General features: G+C 53.1%; 2 protein-coding genes across 2 annotated transcripts in view; one reads left to right on the top strand and one right to left on the bottom strand.

The window, feature by feature from the left end:
- The window catches only part of CFAP107 (cilia and flagella associated protein 107), a 498,422-nt gene that overhangs the window by 170,369 nt on the left and 306,213 nt on the right, over positions 1 to 21,840 (bottom strand). The window lies entirely within an intron of this gene.
- VPS13D (vacuolar protein sorting 13 homolog D) overlaps positions 1 to 21,840 on the top strand; it is a 431,274-nt gene that overhangs the window by 290,973 nt on the left and 118,461 nt on the right. Inside the window, exons 58-61 of the mRNA XM_082274036.1 lie at positions 2,337 to 2,447; positions 2,530 to 2,679; positions 3,765 to 3,914; positions 7,804 to 7,900. Of these exons, the coding sequence (XP_082130162.1) occupies positions 2,337 to 2,447; positions 2,530 to 2,679; positions 3,765 to 3,914; positions 7,804 to 7,900 (508 nt within the window). The remainder of the gene's footprint in view (positions 1 to 2,336; positions 2,448 to 2,529; positions 2,680 to 3,764; positions 3,915 to 7,803; positions 7,901 to 21,840) is intronic.

Below are 21,840 nucleotides of genomic sequence, written 5' to 3'. Positions count from 1 at the left end.
CTGGAATAGGAAGAGTGGGAGGGGGGGGGGGGGCCGAGTCACTGCACCATGGGCCTCTGGTTTGTAATTGCCCCCTGGGCTGAAAGTTGCCAGTCTGCCCCTGATGGGGTCTCAGGCAATACAGTGATCTATAATACACTCTAGTATGAGCATTGAGCATACTCAGAGGTGGGAGGTGTATTATAGATCACTGTATTGCCTGAGACCCCATTGTAGTATCCTAGTTTTTGGCAGCGCCGCACCGACCACAATTTAATGACATTTTTTATGTAATCTTTATTTGGTTTTAAACATGAAAAATAAAGCAGAAAGCGGTATAGCAGACATGAATATCGTGTCCCATAAGTCAAAGCATCTCTAAAACACACAAAGCAACAAACAGTCCAACATATCTGTGAGTATATAATACAGACAAGCATGACGTAACGTCAAGGGAGAGGTCAAAGCTCCTTTACCCCAGGAACCCACACAAGGGAGTCCACCAACATCCAGAATAACCCATATGGTTGGGATACCTCCCAGCAGAGGGAGGAGGCCAAGCCGAGCCCTATAAGATCTGGGTTTGCTCTGGCATCTGCCGCACAGGCCACTCGGCTCAAGGATCACCAAGACAACACCGCTGGGTTGCCCTGCTCAGTAGCATTCAAGGACCTGAAGCACCAAACTCTCCTATGTGTGCCATCCCACTAAATCTGCCCACTGGCCATCCCACTAAATCTGCCCACTGGCCATCCCACTAAATCTGCCCACTGGCCATCCCACTAAATCTGCCCACTGGCCATCCCACTAAATCTGCCCACTGGCCATCCCACTAAATCTACCCACTGGCCATCCCACTAAATCTGCCCACTGGCCATCCCACTAGATCCGCCCACTGGCCATCCCACTAGATCCGCCCACTGGCCATCCCACTAGATCCGCCCACTGACCATCCCACTAAATCCGCCAACTGGCCATCCCACTAAATCCGCCCACTGGCCATCCCACTAAATCCGCCCACTGGCCATCCCACTAAATCCGCCCACTGGCCATCCCACTAAATCCGCCCACTGGCCATCCCACTAAATCCGCCCACTGGCCATCCCACTAAATCCGCCCACTGACCATCCCACTAAATCCGCCCACTGGCCATCCCACTAAATCCACCCACTGGCCATCCTACTAGATCCGCCCACTGGCCATCCCACTAAATCCACCCACTGGCCATCCCACTAAATCCACCCACTGGCCATCCTACTAGATCCGCCCACTGGCCATCCCACTAGATCCGCCCACTGGCCATCCCACCGAGTCCTTCAGTGCACCCACTTTTATTTAAACACACTTATAACTTAATATGTTAAAATGAAAACTGTATTCCAAGCCATCAGTGCGTGAAAGTATTACCAGTAAGGAATTATATTTTGGCCAAAGAGCAGCAAAGAGACACCCCCATATTTTCAGCAAAGAGACATCCCCATATATTCAGCACAGAGATATCCCAATCCAGCAGAGACATCCCCATATATTCAGCACAGAGACATTCCAATCCAGCGGAGACATCCCCATATAGCAAAGAGACATCCTAATCCAGCAAAGAAACATCCCAATCCAATAAAGAGACAGTCACTGCACAGGCCCGCATCCAGCAACATTGTCAATCAATTTACCAATGTGATGTCTAACAACTTGTCTCCAGTTCACAGTGAGCACTGAGCAGTTCTGAAGGCTACACAGGGGGGTAAGATTAAGATGTCCGGGCCCCTCATGGTTTATGGGCTGCCCCCCCCCTGATGGAAGCCCTGCCCATAGTGATGCAATGTTTGGCTGCTTATATGGTGACATTTCTCATTAATCTTCCCTGGGTTGGTGACTAAGTCATCAGCCTGGCCGGTTGACTCCTGGGATATCTATCTCATTGATCCCAGAAGTCACGAGATTTCCTGACTGGAACAAAGCACGCCTGCAGTGTCATTACTGCGCAGGCGCAAGATCGCTAGGTGCATGCTGGGTAGCCAGCTGCACAAAATCCAGGAAATAAAGCCAGGCCGGCTTCAGCTGCCCACATCCTCCATGGCCACAGCTGGAGAGAAGAGAAGTCCTGGTAATGTGCACATGGCCGGCTCTATCTATGGCCGGTGAATACAGAAATCTCCATGATGTGATTCGGATCATTTTGGCCAGGAGAGTGGAACTCCGCTTTAAATTCAAAACCAGAATGCCTAAAAAATGACTGCAGCCGTCACATGTAAGGGGGGTGAGCTGCAATATGTGACATCCGTGTTCCCGGGTGCACTGACCTGTGTGATGGAGGAACGGGAGGTCATTAATAACCGATGATTGAATTTACTCTGCAGATCACAGACTTCAGCCAGCGCAGAAACAATCGTCTTTCCAGTGAAATGGATGAACTGACTCAGCTGGAGATGAGGAGATTCAAGAGTCCGGATGAAGACCAGGAGCTGGAGGTCCTCCTTCTGACCAGAAATAAATGCTGAGACCTCCGAGAGCCGAGCTGAGGTGACGCCTCTTCTTTCTCTTTATTTGCAGGTTACGGTGAAGTTACAGGAAGGAATCGGCATTTCACTCATTAATAAATTCCCCGAAGAGTTGGTGTTTGTCAGCCTCATGGACATTGATGTCCACTACACACATCTGACAGCCAATCAGGTGCTGGAGCTCAACATCCAAAATCTTCAGGTACAGTGTCCATACATCTTCATTCTATTCCTGCCTCGTCCTATTCTTCAGTTCTGTGAATAGGACTTCCGTCTTAAAATGTTTTTTTTATATTTTTTCTGGGGTTTTTTGCTGCACCTCCAAGGGTGACCCCCCCCACCAATTCCTATTTCAGTATACGAGGTGTGTCCAGAAAGTAATGAGAATGAGATTTTTTAATTCTTTTACTTCTTCTCTTCCCCCCCCCCCCTTTCCCTCCCGTCTCCCCCCCCTTTCCCCCCGTCTCCCTTCTGTCTCCCCCCCCCCCTTTCCCCCCGTTTCCCTCCCATCTCCCCCCCTTTCCCTCCCATCTCCCCCCCTTTCCCTACCGTCTCCCCCCCCCTTTCTCTCCTGTCTCCCCCCCCTTTCTCTCCTGTCTCCCCCCCCTTTCTCTCCTGTCTCCCCCCCCCCTTTCTCTCCTGTCTCCCCCCCCCTTTCCCTCCCGTATCCCCCCCCTTTCCTTCCCGTCTCCCCCCCTTTCCCTCCCGTCTCCTCCCCTTTCCCTTCCGTCTCCCCCCACCTTTCCCTCCCGTCTCCCCCCCTTTCCCTCCCGTCTCCCCCCCTTTCCCTCCCATGTCTCCCCCCCTTTCCCTCCCATGTCTCCCCTCCCTTTCCCTCCCATGTCTCCCCTCCCTTTCCCTCCCATGTCTCCCCTCCCTTTCCCTCCCGTCTCCCCCGCCCTTTCCCTTCCGTCTCCCCCGCCCTTTCCCTTCCGTCTCCCCCCCTTCCCTCCCGTTTCCCCCCCTTCCCTCCCGTTTCCCCCCCCCCCTTTCCCTCCCATGTCTCCCCTCCCTTTCCCTCCCGTCTCCCCCTCCCCCTTTCCTTAGAAGGAGACAATGATCAATTGTAACATTATTCAGTAAAAGGAATTTTTTTAAAATGTAATTCTCATTACTTCCTGGACACGCCTCCTGTGTGTGTGTGTGTGTGTGTGTGTGTGTGTGTGTGTGTGTGTGTGTATATATATATATATATATATATACTCCTGAGAACAAAGAACTCAGTAAGTTTCCTGTTATTGATGATTGAGATTCTTATTTTGTATCGCATTTCTTTCTATAAATTAGGTTGATAACCAACTAATTGGCAGCACTCAGCCCGCCATGCTCTACGCCACTCCAAGGACCATGGAGAGTGCGGAGATGGACTCCGGGCCAGCCATACAGGTCAACGCCATGAGAGTTCCCAGCAAGAACGCCCTGACTGACCTCTACAAGGTAATTTCTCCTCCTCCAATCAGCGCGTTTCATGTGCTACAAATCATCACAATGTCAGCATTCTGGATCCCCCCCAAAATGTCCGGGGGGGGCCCCTCCGAAGTGTTAGAATTAGAGGAACACCAACACAACTCGTACATCTTCAGACCTCCGCATGGCTTAGTATGGAGTGTATAGAAAGTTCAGTGCATGCTGACGGTATACCTGCATCATAGACTGGCTGGGGTGCCTGGGACTGGCCTGGGACTGGCCTGAGACTGACCTGGGACTGGCCTGAGACTGGCCTGAGACTGACCTGAGACTGACCTGGGACTGGCCTGGGACTGGCCTGAGACTGGCCTGAGACTGACCTGAGACTGACCTGAGACTGACCTGAGACTGGCCTGAGACTGACCTGGGACTGACCTGAGACTGACCTGGGACTGCCCTGAGACTGGCCTGGGACTGGCCTGAGACTGGCCTGGGACTGGCCTGAGACTGGCCTGGGACTGGCCTGAGACTGGCCTGAGACTGGCCTGAGACTGACCTGGGACTGCCCTGAGACTGCCCTGAGACTCACCTGGGAATGACCTGAGACTGGCCTGAGACTGGCCTGAGACTGGCCTGAGACTGACCTGAGACTGACCTGGGACTGGCCTGGGACTGGCCTGAGACTGGCCTGAGACTGACCTGAGACTGACCTGAGACTGACCTGAGACTGGCCTGAGACTGACCTGGGACTGACCTGAGACTGACCTGGGACTGCCCTGAGACTGGCCTGGGACTGGCCTGAGACTGGCCTGAGACTGACCTGAGACTGACCTGAGACTGACCTGAGACTGGCCTGAGACTGACCTGGGACTGACCTGAGACTGACCTGGGACTGCCCTGAGACTGGCCTGGGACTGGCCTGAGACTGGCCTGAGACTGGCCTGAGACTGGCCTGAGACTGACCTGGGACTGCCCTGAGACTGCCCTGAGACTCACCTGGGAATGACCTGAGACTGGCCTGAGACTGGCCTGGGACTGATCTGAGACTGACCTCAGACTGACCTGAGACTGGCCTGGGACTGGCCTGGGACTGGACTGAGACTGGCCGGGGTGCCTGGGACTAGCCTGAGACTTCCCTGGGATTAGCCTTGCACTGGCCTGGGATTAGCCTGGCACTGGCCTGGGATTAGCCTTGCACTGGGATTGCCCTGGGACTACCCATGGCGTCACCAATCCTTGGCTGGTCTGGGGCACGTTTGATTTGCCATTTCACAATCTCCATAATGGCATCCTGCTTGTGCCCCGCCCCCTCACTCCTTGTTGGTTATTTCATGCATTCCCTTCTGTTGGCTAATGCTCCGCCCTATCAGATTGGCAGCACCCAATCAGAACCTCGTTCTCTCAGTTGGAGTCCATACAAGCCGGAACCTCTGTTCTAGAGCGTGACCCGTATCAGGAAGGTGTCCAGCCACAGTATGCTATGAGCACCTTTACTAAACCCCCCGATCATCTTCCACCGAGCACCCTGTACCGGGCGAACCGCCACCCTGCCATGTCCTCCCTGTGTGCTGCTATTGGCTTGTGAAGCACTGCTATTGGTTTGTGTAATTTGGGGTCACGGAAACACTGGCTAGGCACCCAGTACATATAAACACCGGCTAGGCACCCAGTACATATAAACACTGGCTAGGCACCCAGTACACATAAACACTGGCTAGGCGCCCATCACACATAAACACTGGCTAGGCACACAGTACACATAAACACCGGCTAGGCACACAGTACACATAAACACTGGCTAGGCACACAGTACACATAAACACCGGCTAGGCACACAGTACACACAAACACTGGCTAGGCACACAGTACACACAAACACCGGGTAGGCACACAGTACACATAAACACTGGCTAGGCACACAGTAAAACACCGGCTAGGCACACAGTTAACCCCTTCCCAGCCAGTGTCATTGTACAGTGACAGTGCATATTATTGGCACCGATCACTGTATTAGTGTCACTGGTGATGTCAGTGGCAGTTAGTCAGTTCCCTCCCCGTGTCAGTTAGTGTCAGATTGCCCGCCATGGCCATTACTAATATAAAAATCCAAGTATAAAAATCCCTGTATATATTTCCCATAGATTGTATATCAATATACACGGTTCACACGGTGCAATGCCAGACATCACATGTGAATCACACCGCATTGCTGTACAGATCATACAAACTGTGTGGGGCTGATATCGCATCGTATTCACACCAAAATAGTGCAGCACCCTTTTCTAGGTTCACACTTATGCGATCCGATTCCTGTACAATTTCACAATCCCCCTTCTCCCCCTCCCTCCCTCCTCCCCCTTCCCTCCCTCCCTCCTCCCCCTTCCCTCCCTCCCTCCTCCCCCTTCCCTCCCTCCTCCTCCCCCTTCCCTCCCTCCTCCTCCCCCTTCCCTCCCTCCTCCTCCCCCTTCCCTCCCTCCTCCTCCTCCCTCTCCCCTCCCTCTTCCCTCCCTCCTCCCCCTTCCCTCCCTCCTCCCTCTTCCCTCCCTCCTCCCTCTTCCCTCCCTCCTCCCCCTTCCCTCCCTCCTCCTCCCCCTTCCCTCCCTCCTCCTCCTCCCTCTCCCCTCCCTCTTCCCTCCCTCCTCCCTTCTCCCCCTTCCCTCCCTCCTCCTCCTCCCTCTCCCCTCCCTCTTCTCTCCCTCCTCCCCCTTCCCTCCCTCCTCCTCCCCCTTCCCTCCCTCCTCCTCCTCCCCCTTCCCTCCCTCCTCCTCCTCCCTCTCCCCTCCCTCTTCCCTCTCCCCTCCCCTTTCCCTCCCTCCTCCTCCCCCTTCCCTCCCTCCTCCTCCCCCTTCCCTCCCTCCTCCTCCCCCTTCCCTCCCTCCTCCTCCTCCTCCCTCTCCCCTCCCTCCTCCCTCTCCCCTCCCTCTTCCCTCTCCCCTCCCTCTTCCCTCCCTCCTCCCCCTTCCCTCCCTCCTCCTCCCTCTCCCCTCCCTCCTCCTCCTCCCTCTCCCCTATCCCCTCCCTCTTCCCTCCCTCCTCCCTTCTCCCCCTTCCCTCCCTCCTCCTCCTCCCTCTCCCCTCCCTCTCCCCTCCCTCCTCCCCCTTCCCTCCCTCCTCCCCCTTCCCTCCCTCCTCCCTCTTCCCTCCCTCCTCCCCCTTCCCTCCCTCCTCCCTCTCCCCTCCCTCTTCCCTCCCTCCTCCCCCTTCCCTCCCTCCTCCTCCCCCTTCCCTCCCTCCTCCTCCTCCCTCTTCCCTCCCTCCTCCCTTCTCCCCCTTCCCTCCCTCCTCCTCCTCCCTCTCCCCTCCCTCTTCTCTCCCTCCTCCCCCTTCCCTCCCTCCTCCTCCCCCTTCCCTCCCTCTTCCTCCTCCCTCTCCCCTCCCTCTTCCCTCTCCCCTCCTCCCCCTTCCCTCCCTCCTCCTCCCCCTTCCCTCCCTCCTCCTCCTCCTCCTCCTCCTCCCTCTCCCCTCCCTCTTCCCTCCCTCCTCCCCCTTCCCTCCCTCCTCCCCCTTCCCTCCCTCCTCCCCTTCCCTCCCTCCTCCTCCCTCTCCCCTCCCTCCTCCTCCTCCCTCTCCCCTCCCTCCTCCTCCTCCCTCTCCCCTGCCTCTCCCCTCCCTCTTCCCTCCCTCCTCCCTTCTCCCCCTTCCCTCCCTCCTCCTCCTCCCTCTCCCCTCCCTCTTCCCTCCCTTCTCCCCCTTCCCTCCCTGTGTGCTCTGTGCTGTACACTGAGCTGCACACATGGTGGCAGTGCTGGGATGATGGAACTCCGATGCATGCACTGAATGACGTCCTAAAGGACGAGCCCATGAAAATGGAAGGTGATTGGTATCCGGAAGCCAATCCGGTTGAAGTAATAGTGTGTGTGCGTTGTAGCGGCGTGGTAAATGGGAGGCCAATGTGTAACCAATCTTCTTGTCTTTCCAGCACCTCCTGATCACAGCACAGAAGTTCACCGTTCAGATCGAGGAGAAACTCCTCCTGAAGCTGCTCAGCTATTTTGGGTTCGGCAGGTTGGAGGCAGGTGAGACGAAACGCGTTTCGCTGTGAATAGGAAGACGTTACTTTGTATGTTATGAATCAGTCAGATGTAGCATTCCAACTGTTGTCTCCTGACCTCTGCCCCCCCCCCCCTCTCCAACATTGACTCTGCTCTGCCCCCCGCCTCCAACATTGACTCTGCTCTGCCCCCCGCCTCCAACATTGACTCTGCTCTGCCCCCCCCCTCTCCAACATTGACTCTGCTCTGCCCCCCGCCTCCAACATTGACTCTGCTCTGCCCCCCGCCTCCAACATTGACTCTGCTCTGCCCCCCCCTCTCCAACATTGACTCTGCTCTGCCCCCCGCCTCCAACATTGACTCTGCTCTGCCCCCCGCCTCCAACATTGACTCTGCTCTGCCCCCCCCTCTCCAACATTGACTCTGCTCTGCCCCCCGCCTCCAACATTGACTCTGCTCTGCCCCCCGCCTCCAACATTGACTCTGCTCTGCCCCCCGCCTCCAACATTGACTCTGCTCTGCCCCCCCCTCTCCAACATTGACTCTGCTCTGCCCCCCGCCTCCAACATTGACTCTGCTCTGCCCCCCGCCTCCAACATTGACTCTGCCCTGCCCCCCCCTCCAACATTGACTCTGCTCTGCCCCCGCCTCCAATCCAACATTGACTCTGCTCTGCCCCCCCGCCTCCAATCCAACATTGACTCTGCTCTGCCCCCCGCCTCCAATCCAACATTGACTCTGCTCTGCCCCCCGCCTCCAACATTGACTCTGCTCTGCCCCCCGCCTCCAACATTGACTCTGCTCTGCCCCCGCCTCCAATCCAACATTGACTCTGCTCTGCCCCCCCCTCTCCAACATTGACTCTGCTCTGCCCCCGCCTCTCCAACATTGACTCTGCTCTGCCCCCTGCCTCCAACATTGACTCTGCTCTGCCCCCCCTCTCCAACATTGACTCTGCTCTGCCCCCGCCTCCAATCCAACATTGACTCTGCTCTGCCCCCCGCCTCCAACATTGACTCTGCTCTGCCCCCGCCTCCAATCCAACATTGACTCTGCTCTGCCCCCCCCTCTCCAACATTGACTCTGCTCTGCCCCCGCCTCCAATCCAACATTGACTCTGCTCTGCCCCCCCCCCCTCTCCAACATTGACTGTGCTCTGCCCCCCGCCTCCAACATTGACTCTGCTCTGCCCCCCTCCTCTCCAACATTGACTCTGCTCTGCCCCCCCCCCTCTCCAACATTGACTCTGCTCTGCCCCCGCCTCCAATCCAACATTGACTCTGCTCTGCGGCCCCCCTCCAACATTGACTCTGCTCTGCCCCCCCTCTCCAACATTGACTCTGCTCTGCCCCCCCCTCTCCAACATTGACTCTGCTCTGCCCCCCGCCTCCAACATTGACTCTGCTCTGCCCCCGCCTCCAATCCAACATTGACTCTGCTCTGCCCCCCCCCCTCTCCAACATTGACTCTGCTCTGCGGCCCCCCTCCAACATTGACTCTGCTCTGCCCCCCCTCTCCAACATTGACTCTGCTCTGCCCCCCCCTCTCCAACATTGACTCTGCTCTGCCCCCCGCCTCCAACATTGACTCTGCTCTGCCCCCGCCTCCAATCCAACATTGACTCTGCTCTGCCCCCCCCCCCTCTCCAACATTGACTCTGCTCTGCCCCCCCTCTCCAACATTGACTCTGCTCTGCCCCCCCTCTCCAACATTGACTCTGCTCTGCCCCCCCCCCCTCTCCAACATTGACTCTGCTCTGCCCCCACCTCCAATCCAACATTGACTCTGCTCTGCCCCTCGCCTCCAACATTGACTCTGCTCTGCCCCCGCCTCCAATCCAACATTGACTCTGCTCTGCCCCCCCCTCTCCAACATTGACTCTGCTCTGCCCCCGCCTCCAATCCAACATTGACTCTGCTCTGCCCCCCCCTCTCCAACATTGACTGTGCTCTGCCCCCCGCCTCCAACATTGACTCTGCTCTGCCCCCCGCCTCCAACATTGACTCTGCTCTGCCCCCCGCCTCCAACATTGACTCTGCTCTGCCGCCCCCCTCCAACATTGACTCTGCTCTGCCCCCCCCCCTCTCCAACATTGACTCTGCTCTGCCCCCCCCCTCTCCAACATTGACTCTGCTCTGCCCCCGCCTCCAATCCAACATTGACTCTGCTCTGCCCCCCCTCCAACATTGACTCTGCTCTGCCCCCCGCCTCCAGCATTAACTCTGCTCTGCCCCCCCACCCTCCTCAAGCATTAACTCTGCTCTGCCCCCCTCCAACATTCACTCTACTCTGCCCCCCCCTCCAGCATTGACTTTACTCTGCCCACCCCTTCCAGCATTGACTCTGCTCTGCCCCCCCCCCTCCAGCATTGACTCTGCTCTGCCCCCCCCCCCCTCCAGCATTGACTCTGCTCTGCCCCCCGCCTCCAGCATTACCTCCGCTCTGCCCCCCGCCTCCAGCATTACCTCCGCTCTGCCCCCCACCCTCCTCCAGCATTAACTCTGCTCTGCCCCCCCTCCAACATTAACTCTACTCTGCCCCCCCCCAGCATTAACTCTGCTCTGCCCCCCCCTCCAGCATTAAATCTACTCTGCCCCCCTCCAGCATGGACTCTGCTCTGCCCCCCCCCCTCCAGCATGGACTCTGCTCTGCCCCCCCTCCAGCATGGACTCTGCCCCCCCCCTCCAGCATGGACTCTGCTCTGCCCCCCCCTCCAGCATGGACTCTGCTCTGCCCCCCCCTCCAGCATGGACTCTGCTCTGCCCCCCCTCCAGCATGGACTCTGCTCTGCCCCCCCTCCAGCATTAACTCTGCTCTGCCCCCCCCCCCTCCAGCATGGACTCTGCTCTGCCCCCCCCCCCTCCCCTCCAGCATGGACTCTGCTCTGCCCCCCCCCCCCTCCCCTCCAGCATGGAATTTTTAAAGCGTCACCTACGGATATTTTTAGGTAACAAAGTTTGTCGCCATTCCACGAGTGTGCGCAATTTTTTAACTGTAACATGTCAGCTATTTATTTACTCCACATGACCTCATCGTTCACATTATAGAGAAATATTGGGGGAACTTTACTGTTTACTTTTTTTGTTAAATGCAGTGAAATTTTTTTTTTACAAAGAAATGCGTTTGAAAGACCGCTGCGAAAATACCGCGTGAAAAAACAATATTGCAGCGACCGCCATTTTATTCTCCAGAGTCTTTGCTAAAAAATGTATTTCATGTTTGGGGGTTCGAACTCATCCAGAAAAAATACAGAATTTATCTAAACAAGAAATGTCCGAAAAAGGCCTTCTGTGCGTCTTATGGAGAACGTCCACCAGAGGGCGCTCCGAGTCCTACAATACTGATCTCTATATACTATATACAGCGAGGAATGGGTACATAGACGGGGGGGAAGATGGAGAACGTCCACCAGAGGGAGCTCCGGGTCCTACAATACTGATCTCTATATACTATATACAGCGAGGAATGGGTACATAGACGGGGGGGAAGATGGAGAACGTCCACCAGAGGGCGCTCCGGGTCCTACAATACTGATCTCTATATACTATATACAGGGAGGAATGGGTACATAGACGGGGGGGAAGATGGAGAACGTCCACCAGAGGGCACTCCGTGTCCTACAATACTGATCTCTATATACTATATACAGCGAGGAATGGGTACATAGACGGGGGGGAAGATGGAGAACGTCCACCAGAGGGCGCTCCGGATCCTACACTACTGATCTCTATATACTATATACAGGGAGGAATGGGTACATAGACGGGGGGGAAGATGGAGAACGTCCACCAGAGGGCGCTCCGAGTCCTACAATACTGATCTCTATATACTATATACAGGGAGGAATGGGTACATAGACGGGGGGGGGGATGGAGAGCGTCCACCAGAGGGCGCTCCGAGTCCTACAATACTGATCTCTATATACTATATACAGGGAGGAATGGGTACATAGACAGGGGAAGATGGAGAACGTCCACCAGAGGGAGCTCCGAGTCCTACAATACTGATCTCTATATACTATATACAGGGAGGAATGGGTACATAGACGGGGGGGGGGATGGAGAGCGTCCACCAGAGGGCGCTCCGAGTCCTACAATACTGATCTCTATATACTATATACAGGGAGGAATGGGTACATAGACGGGGGGAAGATGGAGAACGTCCACCAGAGGGAGCTCCGAGTCCTACAATACTGATCTCTATATACTATATACAGGGAGGAATGGGTACATAGACGGGGGAAGATGGAGAACGTCCACCAGAGGGTGCTCCGAGTCCTACAATACTGATCTCTATATACTATATACAGGGAGGAATGGGTACATAGACAGGGGAAGATGGAGAACGTCCACCAGAGGGCGCTCCGAGTCCTACAATACTGATCTCTATATACTATATACAGGGAGGAATGGGTACATAGACGGGGGAAGATGGAGAACGTCCACCAGAGGGCGCTCCGGATCCTACAATACTGATCTCTATATACTATATACAGGGAGGAATGGGTACATAGACGGGGGAAGATGGAGAACGTCCACCAGAGGGCGCTCCGGATCCTACAATACTGATCTCTATATACTATATACAGCGAGGAATGGGTACATAGACGGGGGAAGATGGAGAACGTCCACCAGAGGGAGCTCCGAGTCCTACAATACTGATCTCTATATACTATATACAGGGAGGAATGGGTACATAGACAGGGGAAGATGGAGAACGTCCACCAGAGGGCGCTCCGGATCCTACAATACTGATCTCTATATACTATATACAGCGAGGAATGGGTACATAGACGGGGGAAGATGGAGAACGTCCACCAGAGGGAGCTCCGAGTCCTACAATACTGATCTCTATATACTATATACAGGGAGGAATGGGTACATAGACGGGGGGGGAGATGGAGAACGTCCACCAGAGGGCGCTCCGAGTCCTACAATACTGATCTCTATATACTATATACAGGGAGGAATGGGTACATAGACGGGGGGAAGATGGAGAACGTCCACCAGAGGGCGCTCCGGATCCTACAATACTGATCTCTATATACTATATACAGGGAGGAATGGGTACATAGACAGGGGGGAAGATGGAGAACGTCCACCAGAGGGCGCTCCGAGTCCTACAATACTGATCTCTATATACTATATACAGGGAGGAATGGGTACATAGACGGGGGGGAAGATGGAGAACGTCCACCAGAGGGCGCTCCGAGTCCTACAATACTGATCTCTATATACTATATACAGGGAGGAATGGGTACATAGACGGGGGAAGATGGAGAACGTCCACCAGAGGGCACTCCGTGTCCTACAATACTGATCTCTATATACTATATACAGGGAGGAATGGGTACATAGACGGGGGGGAAGATGGAGAACGTCCACCAGAGGGCGCTCCGAGTCCTACAATACTGATCTCTATATACTATATACAGGGAGGAATGGGTACATAGACGGGGGAAGATGGAGAACGTCCACCAGAGGGCGCTCCGAGTCCTACAATACTGATCTCTATATACTATATACAGGGAGGAATGGGTACATAGACGGGGGAAGATGGAGAACGTCCACCAGAGGGCGCTCCGAGTCCTACAATACTGATCTCTATATACTATATACAGGGAGGAATGGGTACATAGACGGGGGGGAAGATGGAGAACGTCCACCAGAGGGCGCTCCGAGTCCTACAATACTGATCTCTATATACTATATACAGGGAGGAATGGGTACATAGACTGGGGGAAGATGGAGAACGTCCACCAGAGGGAGCTCCGAGTCCTACAATACTGATCTCTATATACTATATACAGGGAGGAATGGGTACATAGACGGGGGGAAGATGGAGAACGTCCACCAGAGGGAGCTCCGAGTCCTACAATACTGATCTCTATATACTATATACAGGGAGGAATGGGTACATAGACAGGGGGAAGATGGAGAACGTCCACCAGAGGGAGCTCCGAGTCCTACAATACTGATCTCTATATACTATATACAGGGAGGAATGGGTACATAGACGGGGGGAAGATGGAGAACATCCACCAGAGGGCGCTCCGGATCCTACAATACTGATCTCTATATACTATATACAGGGAGGAATGGGTACATAGACTGGGGGAAGATGGAGAACGTCCACCAGAGGGAGCTCCGAGTCCTACAATACTGATCTCTATATACTATATACAGGGAGGAATGGGTACATAGACTGGGGGAAGATGGAGAACGTCCACCAGAGGGAGCTCCGAGTCCTACAATACTGATCTCTATATACTATATACAGGGAGGAATGGGTACATAGACGGGGGGAAGATGGAGAACGTCCACCAGAGGGAGCTCCGGATCCTACAATACTGATCTCTATATACTATATACAGGGAGGAATGGGTACATAGGCGGGGGAAGATGGAGAACGTCCACCAGAGGGCGCTCCGAGTCCTACAATACTGATCTCTATATACTATATACAGGGAGGAATGGGTACATAGACTGGGGGAAGATGGAGAACGTCCACCAGAGGGAGCTCCGAGTCCTACAATACTGATCTCTATATACTATATACAGGGAGGAATGGGTACATAGGCGGGGGAAGATGGAGAACGTCCACCAGAGGGAGCTCCGGATCCTACAATACTGATCTCTATATACTATATACAGGGAGGAATGGGTACATAGACAGGGGAAGATGGAGAACGTCCACCAGAGGGCGCTCCGAGTCCTACAATACTGATCTCTATATACTATATACAGGGAGGAATGGGTACATAGACGGGGGAAGATGGAGGACGTCCACCAGAGGGAGCTCCGAGTCCTACAATACTGATCTCTATATACTATATACAGGGAGGAATGGGTACATAGACGGGGGGGAAGATGGAGAACGTCCACCAGAGGGCGCTCCGAGTCCTACAATACTGATCTCTATATACTATATACAGGGAGGAATGGGTACATAGACGGGGGAAGATGGAGAACGTCCACCAGAGGGCGCTCCGGGTCCTACAATACTGATCTCTATATACTATATACAGGGAGGAATGGGTACATAGACGGGGGAAGATGGAGAACATCCACCAGAGGGCGCTCCGGATCCTACAATACTGATCTCTATATACTATATACAGGGAGGAATGGGTACATAGACGGGGGAAGATGGAGAACATCCACCAGAGGGCGCTCCGGATCCTACAATACTGATCTCTATATACTATATACAGGGAGGAATGGGTACATAGACAGGGGAAGATGGAGAACGTCCACCAGAGGGAGCTCCGGATCCTACAATACTGATCTCTATATACTATATACAGGGAGGAATGGGTACATAGACGGGGGAAGATGGAGAACGTCCACCAGAGGGCGCTCCGAGTCCTACAATACTGATCTCTATATACTATATACAGGGAGGAATGGGTACATAGACGGGGGGGAAGATGGAGAACGTCCACCAGAGGGTGCTCCGAGTCCTACAATACTGATCTCTATATACTATATACAGGGAGGAATGGGTACATAGACTGGGGGAAGATGGAGAAAGTCCACCAGAGGGCGCTCCGAGTCCTACAATACTGATCTCTATATACTATATACAGGGAGGAATGGGTACATAGACTGGGGGAAGATGGAGAACGTCCACCAGAGGGAGCTCCGAGTCCTACAATACTGATCTCTATATACTATATACAGGGAGGAATGGGTACATAGACGGGGGGAAGATGGAGAACATCCACCAGAGGGCGCTCCGGATCCTACAATACTGATCTCTATATACTATATACAGGGAGGAATGGGTACATAGACAGGGGAAGATGGAGAACGTCCACCAGAGGGAGCTCCGGATCCTACAATACTGATCTCTATATACTATATACAGGGAGGAATGGGTACATAGACGGGGGGAAGATGGAGAACATCCACCAGAGGGCGCTCCGGATCCTACAATACTGATCTCTATATACTATATACAGGGAGGAATGGGTACATAGACGGGGGAAGATGGAGAACGTCCACCAGAGGGTGCTCCGGGTCCTACAATACTGATCTCTATATACTATATACAGGGAGGAATGGGTACATAGAAGGGGGGGGAAGATGGAGAACGTCCACCAGAGGGCGCTCCGGATCCTACAATACTGATCTCTATATACTATATACAGGGAGGAATGGGTACATAGACGGGGGAAGATGGAGAACGTCCACCAGAGGGCGCTCCGGGTCCTACAATACTGATCTCTATATACTATATACAGGGAGGAATGGGTACATAGAAGGGGGGGGAAGATGGAGAACGTCCACCAGAGGGCGCTCCGGATCCTACAATACTGATCTCTATATACTATATACAGGGAGGAATGGGTACATAGACGGGGGAAGATGGAGAACGTCCACCAGAGGGTGCTCCGGGTCCTACAATACTGATCTCTATATACTATATACAGGGAGGAATGGGTACATAGATGGGGGAAGATGGAGAACGTCCACCAGAGGGCGCTCCGAGTCCTACAATACTCATCTCTATATACTATATACAGGGAGGAATGGGTACATAGACGGGGGGAAGATGGAGAAAGTCCACCAGAGGGCGCTCCGAGTCCTACAATACTGATCTCTATATACTATATACAGGGAGGAATGGGTACATAGACGGGGGAAGATGGAGAAAGTCCACCAGAGGGCGCTCCGAGTCCTACAATACTGATCTCTATATACTATATACAGGGAGGAATGGGTACATAGACGGGGGGGGGGGAGATGGAGAACGTCCACCAGAGGGCGCTCCGAGTCCTACAATACTGATCACTATATACTATATACAGGGAGGAATGGGTACATAGACGGGGGAAGATGGAGAACTTCCACCAGAGGGCGCTCCGAGTCCTACAATACTGATCTCTATATACTATATACAGGGAGGAATGGGTACATAGACGGGGGGGGAAGATGGAGAACGTCCACCAGAGGGAGCTCCGAGTCCTACAATACTGATCTCTATATACTATATACAGGGAGGAATGGGTACATAGACGGGGGGAAGATGAACGTCCACCAGAGGGCGCTCCGAGTCCTACAATACTGATCTCTATATACTATATACAGGGAGGAATGGGTACATAGACAGGGGAAGATGGAGAACGTCCACCAGAGGGCGCTCCGAGTCCTACAATACTGATCTCTATATACTATATACAGGGAGGAATGGGTACATAGACGGGGGGAAGATGGAGAACGTCCACCAGAGGGCACTCCGTGTCCTACAATACTGATCTCTATATACTATATACAGGGAGGAATGGGTACATAGACGGGGGGGAAGATGGAGAACGTCCACCAGAGGGCGCTCCGAGTCCTACAATACTGATCTCTATATACTATATACAGGGAGGAATGGGTACATAGACGGGGGAAGATGGAGAACGTCCACCAGAGGGCGCTCCGAGTCCTACAATACTGATCTCTATATACTATATACAGGGAGGAATGGGTACATAGACGGGGGAAGATGGAGAACGTCCACCAGAGGGCGCTCCGTGTCCTACAATACTGATCTCTATATACTATATACAGGGAGGAATGGGTACATAGACGGGGGAAGATGGAGAACGTCCACCAGAGGGCGCTCCGAGTCCTACAATACTGATCTCTATATACTATATACAGGGAGGAATGGGTACATAGACGGGGGAAGATGGAGAACGTCCACCAGAGGGCGCTCCGAGTCCTTCAATACTGATCTCTATATACTATATACAGGGAGGAATGGGTACATAGACAGGGGAAGATGGAGAACGTCCACCAGAGGGCGCTCCGAGTCCTACAATACTGATCTCTATATACTATATACAGGGAGGAATGGGTACATAGACGGGGGAAGATGGAGAACGTCCACCAGAGGGCGCTCCGAGTCCTACAATACTGATCTCTATATACTATATACAGGGAGGACTGGGTACATAGACGGGGGAAGATGGAGAACGTCCACCAGAGGGCGCTCCGAGTCCTACAATACTGATCTCTATATACTATATACAGGGAGGAATGGGTACATAGACGGGGGAAGATGGAGAACGTCCACCAGAGGGAGCTCCGGATCCTACAATACTGATCTCTATATACTATATACAGGGAGGAATGGGTACATGGGGGGGGGGGGGGTTGGGGAAAGATGGAGAACGTTCTTCAGAGGGAGCTCCGTGTCCTACAATACTGATCTCTATATACTATATACAGGGAGGAATGGGTACATAGACGGGGGAAGATGGAGAACGTCCACCAGAGGGCGCTCCGAGTCCTACAATACTGATCTCTATATACTATATACAGGGAGGAATGGGTACATAGACGGGGGGGAAGATGGAGGACGTCCACCAGAGGGAGCTCCGAGTCCTACAATACTGATCTCTATATACTATATACAGGGGGGAATGGGTACATAGACGGGGGGGAAGATGGAGGACGTCCACCAGAGGGAGCTCCGAGTCCTACAATACTGATCTCTATATACTATATACAGGGAGGAATGGGTACATAGACTGGGGGAAGATGGAGAACGTCCACCAGAGGGCGCTCCGGGTCCTACAATACTGATCTCTATATACTATATACAGGGAGGAATGGGTACATAGACGGGGGGAAGATGGAGAACGTCCACCAGAGGGCGCTCCGAGTCCTTCAATACTGATCTCTATATACTATATACAGGGAGGAATGGGTACATAGACGGGGGAAGATGGAGAACGTCCACCAGAGGGCGCTCCGGATCCTACAATACTGATCTCTATATACTATATACAGGGAGGAATGGGTACATAGACAGGGGAAGATGGAGAACATCCACCAGAGGGCGCTCCGGATCCTACAATACTGATCTCTATATACTATATACAGGGAGGAATGGGTACATAGACGGGGGGGAAGATGGAGAACGTCCACCAGAGGGTGCTCCGAGTCCTACAATACTGATCTCTATATACTATATACAGGGAGGAATGGGTACATAGACGGGGGGGAAGATGGAGAACGTCCACCAGAGGGTGCTCCGAGTCCTACAATACTGATCTCTATATACTATATACAGGGAGGAATGGGTACATAGACGGGGGAAGATGGAGAACGTCCACCAGAGGGCGCTCCGAGTCCTACAATACTGATCTCTATATACTATATACAGGGAGGAATGGGTACATAGAAGGGGGGGGAAGATGGAGAACGTCCACCAGAGGGCGCTCCGAGTCCTACAATACTGATCTCTATATACTATATACAGGGAGGAATGGGTACATAGACGGGGGAAGATGGAGAACGTCCACCAGAGGGCGCTCCGAGTCCTACAATACTGATCTCTATATACTATATACAGGGAGGAATGGGTACATAGACAGGGGAAGATGGAGAACGTCCACCAGAGGGCGCTCCGAGTCCTACAATACTGATCTCTATATACTATATACAGCGAGGAATGGGTACATAGACGGGGGGGGAGATGGAGAACGTCCACCAGAGGGAGCTCCGGGTCCTACAATACTGATCTCTATATACTATATACAGGGAGGAATGGGTACATAGACGGGGGAAGATGGAGAACGTCCACCAGAGGGCGCTCCGGGTCCTACAATACTGATCTCTATATACTATATACAGGGAGGAATGGGTACATAGACGGGGGGGAAGATGGAGAACGTCCACCAGAGGGTGCTCCGAGTCCTACAATACTGATCTCTATATACTATATACAGGGAGGAATGGGTACATAGACGGGGGAAGATGGAGAACGTCCACCAGAGGGCGCTCCGAGTCCTACAATACTGATCTCTATATACTATATACAGGGAGGAATGGGTACATAGACGGGGGAAGATGGAGAACGTCCACCAGAGGGCGCTCCGGGTCCTACAATACTGATCTCTATATACTATATACAGGGAGGAATGGGTACATAGACGGGGGAAGATGGAGAACGTCCACCAGAGGGCGCTCCGGGTCCTACAATACTGATCTCTATATACTATATACAGGGAGGAATGGGTACATAGACGGGGGGAAGATGGAGAACATCCACCAGAGGGCGCTCCGGATCCTACAATACTGATCTCTATATACTATATACAGGGAGGAATGGGTACATAGAAGGGGGGGGAAGATGGAGAACGTCCACCAGAGGGTGCTCCGAGTCCTACAATACTGATCTCTATATACTATATACAGGGAGGAATGGGTACATAGACGGGGGAAGATGGAGAACGTCCACCAGAGGGCGCTCCGAGTCCTACAATACTGATCTCTATATACTATATACAGGGAGGAATGGGTACATAGACGGGGGGAAGATGGAGAAAGTCCACCAGAGGGCGCTCCGAGTCCTACAATACTGATCTCTATATACTATATACAGGGAGGAATGGGTACATAGACGGGGGGGGGGAAGATGGAGAACGTCCACCAGAGGGAGCTCCGAGTCCTACAATACTGATCTCTATATACTATATACAGGGAGGAATGGGTACATAGACGGGGGGAAGATGAACGTCCACCAGAGGGCGCTCCGAGTCCTACAATACTGATCTCTATATACTATATACAGGGAGGAATGGGTACATAGACGGAGGGGAAGATGGAGAACGTCCACCAGAGGGCGCTCCGAGTCCTACAATACTGATCTCTATATACTATATACAGGGAGGAATGGGTACATAGACGGGGGAAGATGGAGAACTTCCACCAGAGGGCGCTCCGGATCCTACAATACTGATCTCTATATACTATATACAGGGAGGAATGGGTACATAGACGGGGGAAGATGGAGAACGTCCACCAGAGGGCGCTCCGAGTCCTACAATACTGATCTCTATATACTATATACAGGGAGGAATGGGTACATAGACGGGGGAAGATGGAAAACGTCCACCAGAGGGCGCTCCGAGTCCTACAATACTGATCTCTATATACTATATACAGGGAGGAATGGGTACATAGACGGGGGAAGATGGAGAACGTCCACCAGAGGGCGCTCCGAGTCCTACAATACTGATCTCTATATACTATATACAGGGAGGAATGGGTACATAGACGGGGTAAGATGGAGAACGTCCACCAGAGGGCGCTCCGAGTCCTACAATACTGATCTCTATATACTATATACAGGGAGGAATGTGTACATAGACGGGGGAAGATGGAAAACGTCCACCAGAGGGCGCTCCGGATCCTACAATACTGATCTCTATATACTATATACAGGGAGGAATGGGTACATAGACGGGGGGGAAGATGGAGAACGTCCACCAGAGGGCGCTCCGGATCCTACAATACTGATCTCTATATACTATATACAGAGAGGAATGGGTACATGGGGGGGGGGGGGTTGGGGAAAGATGGAGAACGTCCACCAGAGGGTGCTCCGAGTCCTACAATACTGATCTCTATATACTATATACAGGGAGGAATGGGTACATAGACGGGGGAAGATGGAGAACGTCCACCAGAGGGCGCTCCGAGTCCTACAATACTGATCTCTATATACTATATACAGGGAGGAATGGGTACATAGACGGGGGAAGATGGAGAACGTCCACCAGAGGGCGCTCCGAGTCCTACAATACTGATCTCTATATACTATATACAGGGAGGAATGGGTACATAGACGGGGGAAGATGGAGAACGTCCACCAGAGGGCGCTCCGGATCCTACAATACTGATCTCTATATACTATATACAGGGAGGAATGGGTACATAGACGGGGGAAGATGGAGAACGTCCACCAGAGGGCGCTCCGGATCCTACAATACTGATCTCTATATACTATATACAGGGAGGAATGGGTACATAGACGGGGGGGGGGGGAAGATGGAGAACGTCCACCAGAGGGCGCTCCGAGTCCTACAATACTGATCTCTATATACTATATACAGGGAGGAATGGGTACATAGACGGGGGGGGAGATGGAGAACGTCCACCAGAGGGCGCTCCGAGTCCTAC

The sequence above is a fragment of the Pelophylax lessonae genome (assembly GCF_965119305.1).
Source record: "Pelophylax lessonae genome assembly, chromosome: 12".
Classification (NCBI taxonomy): Eukaryota; Metazoa; Chordata; class Amphibia; order Anura; family Ranidae; genus Pelophylax; species Pelophylax lessonae.
Note: the sequence above shows the minus strand (reverse complement) of the source record. Positions and strands in the feature narration are given on the sequence as shown.